At 34.0% G+C, this 12,401-nt stretch overlaps 1 protein-coding gene and 1 long non-coding RNA gene across 2 annotated transcripts in view; one reads left to right on the forward strand and one right to left on the reverse strand.

Annotated features, from left to right (window-relative positions):
• Nucleotides 1–6,305, forward strand: part of LOC115411076 (cyclic nucleotide-gated cation channel beta-3-like) — a 42,501-nt gene extending 36,196 nt beyond the window's left edge. Inside the window, exons 18-19 of the mRNA XM_030123016.1 lie at nt 6,015–6,165; nt 6,282–6,305. Coding sequence (XP_029978876.1) covers nt 6,015–6,165; nt 6,282–6,305 — 175 coding nt within the window. The remainder of the gene's footprint in view (nt 1–6,014; nt 6,166–6,281) is intronic.
• A 649-nt stretch (nt 6,306–6,954) lies between these two features.
• On the reverse strand, nt 6,955–9,990 carry LOC115411338 (uncharacterized). The gene is made up of 2 exons (XR_003934186.1): nt 7,425–9,990; nt 6,955–7,391 (listed from the first exon to the last, which is right to left on the reverse strand). It is a non-coding gene; the product is annotated as an uncharacterized LOC115411338 (long non-coding RNA).
• Nucleotides 9,991–12,401: the final 2,411 nt, after the last annotated feature.

Genomic DNA, 12,401 nt, shown 5'->3' on the forward strand with positions numbered 1-12,401 from the left:
TAAAACATTTTTCAGGTTGTCACCAACATGCTCCAAAATGAATTTTTCGTAAGGCTATAGTATGTCTTCCGAAAATGGCTTTTTCGGACATGATTTCAAACATGTTTAATTTTTGATTTGGGATGTTCCTAACATCATAATAAACACTCCCTGAAGGGTTTCAAGTTGATTTAAAACATTTTTCAGGTGGTCACCAACATACTCCAAAAATGAATTTTTCGTAAGGCTATAGTATGACTTCCGAAAATGACTTTTTCGGACATGATTTCAAACATGTTTAAATTTGAATTTGGGATGTTCCTAACATCATAATAAACACTCCCTGAAGGGTTTCAAGTTGATTTAAAACATTTTTCAGGTGGTCACCAACATGCTCCAAAATGAATTTTTCGTAAGGCTTTAGTATGACTTCCGAAAATGACTTTTTCTGACATTATTTTAAAAATTACAAACTGTGATTTAGGACGTTCCTAACATCATGATAAAGACTCCCTGAAGGGTTTCAATTTGATTTCAAACATTTTTCAGGTGGTCACCAACATCCTCCAAAAATGAAATTTTTGTAAGGCTATAGTATGTCTTCCGAAAATGGCTTTTTCGGACATGATTTCAAACATGTTTAATTTTTGATTTGGGATGTTCCTAACATCATAATAAACACTCCCTGAAGGGTTTCAAGTTGATTTAAAACATTTTTCATGAGGTCACCAACATCGCCAAAAATGAATTTTTGTAAGGCTATAGCATGACTTCCGAAAATGACTTTTTCGGACATAATTTCCAACATGTCCAAATTTTGATTTGGGATGTTCCTAACATCATAATAAACACTCCCTGAAGGGTTTCAAGTTGATTTAAAACATTTTTCAGGTGGTCACCAACATGCTCCAAAAATGAATTTTTCGTAAGGCTTTAGTATGACTTCCGAAAATGACTTTTTCTGACATTATTTAAAAAATTACAAAACTGTGATTTAGGATGTTCCTAACATCATAATAAACACTCCCTGAAGGGTTTCAAGTTGATTTAAAACATTTTTCAGGTGGTCACCAACATGCTCCAAAAATGAATTTTTCGTAAGGCTTTAAAATGACTTTTTCGGACATTATTTTAAAAATTACAAAACTGTGATTTAGGATATTCCTAACATCATAATAAACACTCCCTGAAGGGATTCAAGTTGATTTAAAACATTTTTCAGGTGGTCACCAACATGCTCCAAAATGAATTTTTCGTAAGGCTATAGTATGACTTCCGAAAATGACTTTTTCGGACATGATTTAAAATATGTTTGAATTTGAATTTGGGGTGTTCCTAACATCATAATAAACACTCCCTGAAGGGTTTCAAGTTGATTTAAAACATTTTTCAGGTGGTCACCAACATACTCCAAAAATGAATTTTTCGTAAGGCTTTAGTATGACTTCCGAAAATGACTTTTTCGGACATTATTTTAAAAATTACAAAACTGTGATTTAGGATGTTCCTAACATCATAATAAACACTCCCTGAAGGGTTTCAAGTTGATTTAAAACATTTTTCAGGTGGTCACCAACATGCTCCAAAATGAATTTTTCGTAAGGCTATAGTATGTCTTCCGAAAATGGCTTTTTTCGGACATGATTTCAAACATGTTTAATTTTTGATTTGGGATGTTCCTAACATCATAATAAACACTCCCTGAAGGGTTTCAAGTTGATTTAAAACATTTTTCAGGTGGTCACCAACATGCTCCAAAAATGAATTTTTTTGTAAGGCTATAGTATGACTTCTGAAAATGACTTTTTCGGACATGATTTAAAATATGTTTGAATTTGAATTTGGGATGTTCTTAACATCATAATAAACACTCCCTGAAGGGTTTCAAGTTGATTAAAAACATTTTTCATGAGGTCACCAGCATGCTCCAAAAATGAAATTTTTGTAACGCTTACAGTATGACTTCCGAAAATGACTTTTTCGGATATGATTTCAAATATGTTTAAATTTGTATTTTGGATCTTCCTAACATCATAATAAACACTCCCTGAAGGGTTTCAAGTTGATTTAAAACATTTTTCAGGTGGTCACCAACATACTCCAAAAATGAATTTTTCGTAAGGCTTTAGTATGACTTCCGAAAATGACTTTTTCGGACATTATTTTAAAAATTACAAAACTGTGATTTAGGATGTTCCTAACATCATAATAAACACTCCCTGAAGGGTTTCAAGTTGATTTAAACATTTTTCAGGTGGTCACCAACATGCTCCAAAATGAATTTTTCGTAAGGCTATAGTATGTCTTCCGAAAATGGCTTTTTCGGACATGATTTCAAACATGTTTAATTTTTGATTTGGGATGTTCCTAACATCATAATAAACACTCCCTGAAGGGTTTCAAGTTGATTTAAAACATTTTTCAGGTGGTCACCAACATACTCCAAAAATGAATTTTTTTGTAAGGCTATAGTATGACTTCTGAAAATGACTTTTTCGGATATGATTTCAAATATGTTTAAATTTTGATTTGGGATATTCCTAACATCATAATAAACACTCCCTGAAGGGTTTCAAGTTGATTAAAAACATTTTTCATGAGGTCACCAGCATGCTCCAAAAATGAAATTTTTGTAACGCTACAGTATGACTTCCGAAAATGACTTTTTCGGATATGATTTCAAATATGTTTAAATTTGTATTTTGGATCTTCCTAACATCATAATAAACACTCCCTGAAGGGTTTCAAGTTGATTTAAAATATTTTTCAGGTGGTCACCAACATACTCCAAAAATGAATTTTTCGTAAGGCTTTAGTATGACTTCCGAAAATGAGTTTTTCGGACATTATTTTAAAAATTACAAAACTGTGATTTAGGATGTTCCTAACATCATGATAAACACTCCCTGAAGGGTTTCAATTTGATTTAAAACATTTTTCAGGTGGTCACCAATGTACTCCAAAAATGAAATTTTCGTAAGGCTATAGCATGACTTCCGAAAATGACTTTTTTCGGACATGATTTCAAACATGTTTAATTTTTTATTTAGGATGTTCCTAACATCATAATAAACACTCCCTGAAGGGTTTCAAGTTGATTTAAAACATTTTTCATGAGGTCACCAACATCGCCAAAAATGAATTTTTTGTAAGGCTATAGTATGACTTCCGAAAATGGCTTTTTCGGACTTGATTTCAAACATGTTTAAATTTTGATTTGGGATGTTCCTAACATCATAATAAACACTCCCTGAAGGGTTTCAAGTTGATTTAAAACATTTTTCAGGTGGTCACCAACATACTCCAAAAATGAATTTTTTTGTAAGGCTATAGTATGACTTCCGAAAATGACTTTTTTGGATATGATTTCAAATATGTTTAAATTTTAATTTGGGATGTTCCTAAGATCATAATAAAAACTCCCTGAAATGTATCAGGTTAATTTGAAACATTTTTCAGGTGGTCACCAACATGCTCCAAAAATGAATTTTTCGTAAGGCTATAGCATGACTTCCAAAAATGACTTTTTTCGGACATGATTTCAAACATGTTTAAATTTGAATTTGGGATGTTCCTAACATCATAATAACCACTCCCTGAAGGGTTTCAAGTTGATTTAAAACATTTTTCAGGTGCTCACCAACATGCTCCAAAATGAATTTTTCGTAAGGCTATAGTATGTCTTCCGAAAATGACTTTTTCGGACATGATTTCAAACATGTTTAAATTTGAATTTGGGATGTTCCTAACATCATAATAACCACTCCCTGAAGGGTTTCAAGTTGATTTAAAACATTTTTCAGGTGCTCACCAACATGCTCCAAAAATGAATTTTTTGTAAGGCTATAGTATGACTTCTGAAAATGACTTTTTCGGATATGATTTCAAACATGTTTAAATTTTGATTTGGGATGTTCCTAACATCATAATAAACACTCCCTGAAGGGTTTCAAGTTGATTTAAAACATTTTTCAGGTGGTAACCAACATGCTCCAAAAATGAATTTTTCGTAAGGCTATAGTATGACTTCAGAAAATGACTTTTTCGGACATTATTTTAAAAATTACAAAACTGTGATTTAGGATGTTCCTAACATCATAATAAACACTCCCTGAAGGGTTTCAAGTTGATTTAAAACATTTTTCAGGTCGTCACCAACATCTCAAAAAATGAATTTTTTGTAAGGCTATATAGTATGTCTTCCGAAAATGACTTTTTCGGACATGATTTCAAACATGTTTAAATTTGAATTTGGGATGTTCCTAACATCATAATAACCACTCCCTGAAGGGTTTCAAGTTGATTTAAAACATTTTTCAGGTGCTCACCAACATGCTCCAAAAATGAATTTTTTGTAAGGCTATAGTATGACTTCTGAAAATGACTTTTTCGGATATGATTTCAAACATGTTTAAATTTTGATTTGGGATGTTCCTAACATCATAATAAACACTCCCTGAAGGGTTTCAAGTTGATTAAAAACCTTTATCATGAGGTCACCAACATGCTCCAAAAATGAAATTTTTGTAAGGCTACAGTATGACTTCCGAAAATGACTTTTTCGGATATGATTTCAAATATGTTTAAATTTGGGATTTTCCTAACATCATGATAAACACTCCCTGAAGGGTTTCAAGTTGATTTAAAACATTTTTCAGGTGGTCACCAACATGCTCCAAAAATGAATTTTTCGTAAGGCTACAGTATGACTTCCGAAAATGGCTTTGTCGGACATGATTTCAAATATGTCTAAACATTGATTTAGGATGTTCCTAACATCATAATAAACACTCCCTGAAGGGTTTCAAGTTGATTTAAAACATTTTTCAGGTGGTCACCAACATACTCCAAAAATGAATTTTTCGTAAGGCTATAGTATGACTTCCGAAAATGACTTTTTCGGACATTATTTTAAAAATTACAAAACTGTGATTTAGGATGTTCCTAACATCATAATAAACACTCCCTGAAGGGTTTCAAGTTGATTTAAAACATTTTTCAGGTCGTCACCAACATCTCAAAAAATGAATTTTTCGTAAGGCTATAGTATGACTTCCGAAAATGACTTTTTTGGACATGATTTCAAATATGTTTAAATTTTAATTTAGGATTTTCCAAACATCATAATAAACACTCATTGAGGTTTTTCAGGTTGATCTGAAAAATTTTTTAGGTGGTCACCAACATGCTCCAAAAATGAATTTTTCGTAAGGCTATAGTATGACTTCCGAAAATGACTTTTTCGGACATGATTTCAAACATCTTTAAATTTTAAGCTGGGATGTTCCTGACATCCTAATAAACACATCCTGAGATTTTCCAGTTTGATTTAAAATATTTTTTTCAATCAAATACTAGACATTTCAGGCTGGTTGAAAACACTGCCGTAATACAATGCAACACACGCAGACACACAACTTTTTTTCAAATTATATACACATACAAGACGACAGCAAACCCAGTTTATTTAAGAACAGCTTGTTAATTGTATAACAGGAAATTATACACACACATTTTCAAAGTGTTTCATATGACCTCTTAGGCCTCAACATAAAGTGTTTACGATAATCCCTTCGATCTCAGTAAATGAGCTGTTTCACGTACATATTATTACGTATTTTTTAGGTGGTCATCAATGCCCTTCAGTTTCAGGTCGTATGTGCTCTCGAAATACACACTTTAGCCATGTTTCCAAATATGTTTCAAACTGTTTTTCAAAGTTTCTCTAATGCCTGAGTAAATGCTCCTTGAGGTTTGTCAGACTGCTTCTGTGGACTTGTCAGGTGGTCTCCAAACGGCCTCAGGTTTTACCATCGTATGAAAACAGACTCTGGACAGCTTTACCAGTCTACTTCCAGAGGGTTTGTGCTCATGCTTCGGACCTCTGTAAATTCTCCTTGGGTTGTTTGTTCGCAGTTTTCAGGTGGTCACCAACTCCAGTTCTACAAATGGACACTTACTTCCACTGAGATGCTTTAGGTTGTTTCGGTGCCTGTGTGTTTATCGTACACTTTTATTTGTCTGTTTCTTTAAAGGAAGTTGATCAAAGCGAAGGGTCCTGCAGCTGCTAAAACCAATGAAGAAAAAGTCAAAGGTTTAGCGCTGTTTGGCCAGAAACCACCAACACCCAAGCTGCTCAAAGCCTTCGGGAATTTACGTAAAGGAGCTGTGAAAGACAAAGCCAAGGTACGTCATCTCCAAACAGAACCCTTCAAACCTGTAGACCTGCTTTAGCACCACTGATGTGAGGAGGACGAGCTGATCTGAACCTGTCTTCTTCTGTTTCGTCTGGTTATTCACAGAAAAGGGAGGACGGAGAGAAGTAATAAAGACCGACCCGATGATGAACCTGAACTTTACTATTTCAACTCCTTATCACTGAGGTAGCGGCTGCAATCGATCCAGTTTTATCGTCAGAACTGTCGTATTTATGAGCGATCTTCAGCTGAAACGTATCCGAATGGAGATGACGCTCCTGTAATTATCCCAGAATGAAAATATCAGCTTTAGAGATCTGTCTGTATGTACATTCTCATTTTTTCATATAAAATGTGAAGTTGCTAACGGAGTGATTTGTTCGGTACTGAAAGAGAATCTCCATGTCACAAACTGACGCAAACCTCAATGAAGACACGTTGATAAAGAGCACCACCTAGAGGACAAGCACAGGAACGTCGACATTATCATACAATGACATTCTGCTCAACGCTGAGGTTTAAAAGTGTTGAACTTTGATTAAAATGTTGATATCAAATAAGAAAATAAAATCAATCAATCGGTATAAAATAGAAGAAAATACCTAAATCCAAGAGGTGTGTCTCACTAGACATTCTTGATTACATTCAATTATTTTACTATTTTTTATTCTAATCTTACCCACAGGTCATTGTATTTAAAGATAAACAGGGATTTTTTTTTTTTTTTTTTCAGAAAGACACACTTAGCTTGATGTAAAATATTTGCTTTGCCTTTTTCGCAGCATTATTCATATCATAACTCTTAGACGCCAGTATTTGTTTATTCAGTTTTATTTGACAGTAAATCAGGCTATAGTGTTAACTGCATCACACTCATCATTAAACAGATCGTCAGTGTTGTCGGACATAATAATTACTTCAGCCAAGTTAATCATAGTGATAATAGTTATCAGTGTATAAGAGTTAGGATTTATCAAGTGCAACATACAGAAAAGAAAAAAAAAAAAAAATCTACCAAAGGCTGACAGAAGAAACCGTCAGCGAAGAGGAGTCTTTGTTCTTCATCGTTCTTTCAACACTGTTTCGACATCAGAGTCCGAATGAAACCTCCGCCTCCTTTTCAGAACAATGCAAATTAAATTAAACCTGAGCTTTGAATTTAAACCTCAAAGACCTTGAACACTTCCTGTAGCTACAAATATTCCTCTGCACTGTCTTATAACCTTTAAACACTGATCGTAGAAGTACGCTTTAAAAGGTCAAATACAGAGGACATTCTCAGTGTTTCAGTTTGACTCGTTTTAGTCGAATCGCAGCTACGGGGAAAAAAAACACTCAATTTTGATTTAAAAACAGTAATATAAAATTTGTACTTTATGAAAAACAAACAAAACTGATAGAATAAGCCAAAAGCACTTAGGGAAAAAAATTAAGCTAACTAGCTACTTAGCACGCTAACATGTTCTAATAACATGTTGATGACTGATTCCAGATTTAGTTTGACCTGTTATATTACCATGTAATCATTACCTTTGGCTAATTATTTTCTATTGTTTAATTTTTTGATCGTTTTGTTTTTCTGCCGTTTGTTTGCAGTAGACCAGGCCAGAAGACAGTGACACTGTTGGAAAAAAGCTAAATTTTGAATAGAAATAGTAATACCAAACAGAGGCTAATGGTAGCAAACTAAGCTAGTGGTTAACCATTATCAATTTGAACTTCGTAAAAAAAAAAAAAAAATGAGACTGAAATAATTAGCCAAAACCATTTAGAAATAAAAATACTTAAAGTTTTTAAAGTTGCTAATTTGCATGCTAAGACGTTTCCATAACGTTATTGACGGATTTCAGATTTAGTTACACCTGTTATATTACGTTACTATGCTATCATTACCTTTCGCCAATTATTTTCTGTTGTTCCATTTTCAGATGTTTTGGGGGGGGGGTTTCTGCTGTAAACTGGGCCAAAAAAAAAACCAAAACATCAAAGTTATTGGAAAAAAGCTACTCAATTTAGATTAAAAATAGTTATATGAAAAAGAGGCTAGTGTTAGCAAACTAAGCTAGTGGTTAACCATTGTCAATTTGAACTTAGTAAAAAAAAATTAAGAGACTGACATAATTAGCCAAAACCATTTAGAAATAGAAACATTAAAAAGAAAAAGAAAGAAAACTTTAGCTAAGTTGCTAATTTGCAAGCTCAGATGTTTCCATAGCATGTTAATGACTGATTCCACATTTAGTTATACCTGTGATAACACGTTACTATGCTATCATTACCTCTTGCCAATTAATTTCTATTGTTCCATTTTCAGATTTTTGGTTTTTCCTCAATTTGCTGTAAACTGAGCCAAAAAAAACAAACAAACATCAAAGTTATTGGAAAAAAGCTACTGAATTTAGATTAAAAATAGTAATATGAAACAGAAGCTAGTGTTAGCAAACTAAGCTAGTAGTTAACTGTTATTAAAAGTCAAAAACAAACAAGACTGACAGAATTAACCAAAAAACATTTAGGAAAACACAAAAGCTAAGTAGCTAACTAGCATGCTAACATGTTTCCATAACATGTTAATGAGTGTTTCTAGATGTAGCTGCACCTGTTTGCACCTTCCCATTATCTTTAGCTTTTCCATTGTTCTAAAAGTTTTGCTAATTTGCATGCTAACATGTTATTAACCAATTTCGCATTTAGCTACACCTGTTTTCATGGTTTTTTACTTTTACATATTTTTGGTTTTTCCTTGATTTGTTTGCTTTAGTCTGTGTCAAAAAGTCATTTGGAGAATTTCAGTGATAACAAAACATCAAGGTTGTGTCAGAGTTCACAGTAAAAAGTCCGCCATTTCTTATGCTTTCATGAAAAATCCCGGTAAATTCATACATTTTTAGACAAAAGCAAATGTAAACTTTGTACTTTAACTTGTCCTTGCAATTTTAACAGCCACTCTATGTTCAGAAAACAGATGCTACAGTCAGTTTTCTAGGTCTTTGAGGGTTAACGTGTAAAATAAAGAGTCTGTCTTCCTTCATATGTGGTTTAAGGAGGATAGGGGGTTCATGCGGATCTCTGGGGCCCTCTTCAGCCTCCATTCAGACCTCATGGAGCCTCATCAGCGGGCCCTTTCTCCAGCATCAGTAACAAACAAAACGACAAAACAGGAAAAATGACAATTGACATCTTTCAAAACCTTCCATGTATCAACTCCTGACAAATATATATGTATATATATATGTGTGTGTGCCTGGTGGTTACAAGTCTTCTACTGTAACCGTCTACCGTCTTACAGCTGAGACTGGTCATCTACAGAGGTATTAAGGAACTATACTGAGGAAATACAGAAAAAACAAGCCCTTCAAGTGCTTCCAAACATGCAGATAGGAATGTGACAGGTTTTCATCAGAGACATCAGAAAATGGAACGTTTACCCCATGCCACATTATTTAACCTCAGTCTTTAGCTTAATATACTTCCAATTCCAGGTCTCTGGTTCATTTCGACTCATTTACTTAATAAATATGACGTACATCAAGCTGATTCCAGGCCCAACCCAGGTGATGCTTTAAAACCCAGTTCAGACTCCAGATTCGTGACTAGATGAGCTGAAACTGGCCAATTGTTCTGGAAACCTACTTTTAAAAAGAGCTTGGCTGTTATTGCTAAAATGAGTTAAAGCCAAAAACCCAAAGAGGCTGGTCTGTGCATCTTTTGGTAATTGGATTTTCTTTACAGAAAAAAACAAACAAACTAGTCATTAATTTGCTTTTCACTTTAAAATAGAAGAATTAAAATTGAATTTCAAGGCATTTTTCTTTTTCAGTGTCAAAACAGATAAAACAAAAAACAAAAAACAAAAAAAAAAAACGATTGATTTTCATTTTCTCTTTCCAATAACAAAAAACAAAGTTACTACCTGACAGAAATGGAAAAACGGACCAAAAACACCTGTTTTTTTTCCATTTTCTGAGAGCAGATGTTGTCATTTTCAAGGAAAGAGCACTAATGCCTAGGTCGCAAAGATTCTTACAAACGATGGAAAACGAAAATCAATCTTTTTTTTTTTATACATAATTTGGTTTATCGGTTTTAACACTGAAAAAGAAAAATGCCTTGAAATTTAATTTTAATTCTTCTATTTTAAAGCGAAAATCAATTAGCCACTAGTTTTTCTTTTGTTTCTGAAAAGAAAATCCAATTACCAAAGGATACACTGACTGAGGCTGCAGACTTGTCCATAGTTTCTTAACTGCTTAATTACTATTTGATTAAGTAAACAGTCTCTGGACCATTTAGCCATTTCAGTTTCTAGTTATGGTTGGATGTAGGTTTTAAGTTTGATTTTGTTTAGGTTTGGTTGCACTGTGGGTTGAAAACGCTATTACTATTCTCCAAACCTATATGTGTATGATAATAGTATATTTTAATGTTATTTACATAGTGTTGGGCTCATATTCACACAGCTTTCCATGGAGGCTCATTTCACCAATTCCCTTCATAAAGGTTTAATTTTAACTCACTTCATCATCCTTGTAAAGAAATTCAGTCTCTGCATTTCAGCCATCCTAATGCAAACAGTACCTAGCATTAGAAATTAGCATTAGCATAAGCACACATTAGGAACCACGCTGCCCATCCTTCATTAGTTTGCCAAACTGTTTCAGTCCGGTCATGAATCTTTGGTCTGAACTGGGCACAACAGTGTTTAATGTCAAAAACTGTCCCTTAAATTTGGAGACATTGGTCAGATTTACCACCACCGTCTTTATAAATAATGATTCAAAGTGCTCTGCACCACGTTTCCACTGCATAGCATACTGGTCTGTAGTTTCCAGGCAAAGTTTCTACGTTAATAAAACCCAGATGCCCCAAGAAGTTAAAGAAACTAATTCTAGAGTATTTACAAGGCATATTAGACCCACAACTCCCTCAAATGTTACAACATACATCAGAGAACTGTGGCGTCAGGAAAGTCGTCAAAGAAAAGTATAGAAAAACGGACTTTTCTTGGTTTTCGTACACTTCTGAGCACTTAACGTGTTGTTGTACACAGCAAACATGACAAAAAACATTCTATGCAGGTTAAGACAAATGCTAGGAGTAATTCACGACAACTCATCGGAGCGTCAGTAGTAAGCAGCTAACATCTGTACAACCGACAGACACACGGGATTGGACGATGGCGTGCAGCGGTGTATGCTGGTGTGTCACATGTGGGGAAAGCACACGCCGTCTGTTCTGAAAGAGATGGTACCCAACATGGGGGGGGAGTCCGAATGTGTGTAGAAACACACATACCGTATTTCCTCAAATAAGGAGTCAATAACGAGATGGGGCTATAATAAAGGCATGGGGCGAGGCCGATGCAAGCAAATAAAGGCCGGTCCTCAAACACAAAAATAACATCATAATATAATGTACTGCCTACACGATAGACGCTTCTATCGAGAATCTGACCTCTTAGCATCCAGCACGACATCCAGTCACACGTTAAATACAGAAATAGGAGATGTTCCCTTTTAAAAGAAGCCTAATATCATGCAACTTTAAGTTTCAGGTTCCCAGAAAAGTCAGAGCCTTATGAAGTTAATACATTCAGCAACGTAATCCATCTATCTTCAGCTCATTTTGTTCTAGATCTCAGACACTGCAGGTGTGTGTTAATGTTTCAGCTAAAGTCTTATTTGTAGAAACTGAAAAAGAACGCCACAGAAATAAAAGATAAAGGCCTCCCTCTGACATGATCCTCCGTCTAATAAAGGTCTAGTTCAGGGGTGTCAAACTCATTTTAGCTCAGTTCCACATTCAGCTAAATTTGATCTGAAATGGACCGGACCAGTACAACAATAACATAATAATATATAAATAATGTCAACTCCAAAATTTTCTCTATGTTTTAGAGTGGAAAAAAAGTTAAATTAAACAATGAAAATGTTTACATCTACAAACTATCCTTTCAAACAATGTGAGTAACATGAACAAACTGAAAAAATAAGTGTAATTTTAATATTCTGCCTCACTTTATCATTTCCACATGTTCATTATAACTTACAGATCACAGTGGATCTACGAACACACAAAATATTTAATAACAGGCAGAATATTGTTAAAATTGTACTTACTTCTCTTAAAACATTTCAGGTTGTTCATATTTGTTCAGGTTATTTACATTTTTGGTGAAATTATACTTTGTTTTAGTGTAAATACATGAAAATATTTACATTTACA

Source organism: Sphaeramia orbicularis, chromosome 20, assembly GCF_902148855.1.
Source record: "Sphaeramia orbicularis chromosome 20, fSphaOr1.1, whole genome shotgun sequence".
Taxonomy (NCBI): Eukaryota; Metazoa; Chordata; class Actinopteri; order Kurtiformes; family Apogonidae; genus Sphaeramia; species Sphaeramia orbicularis.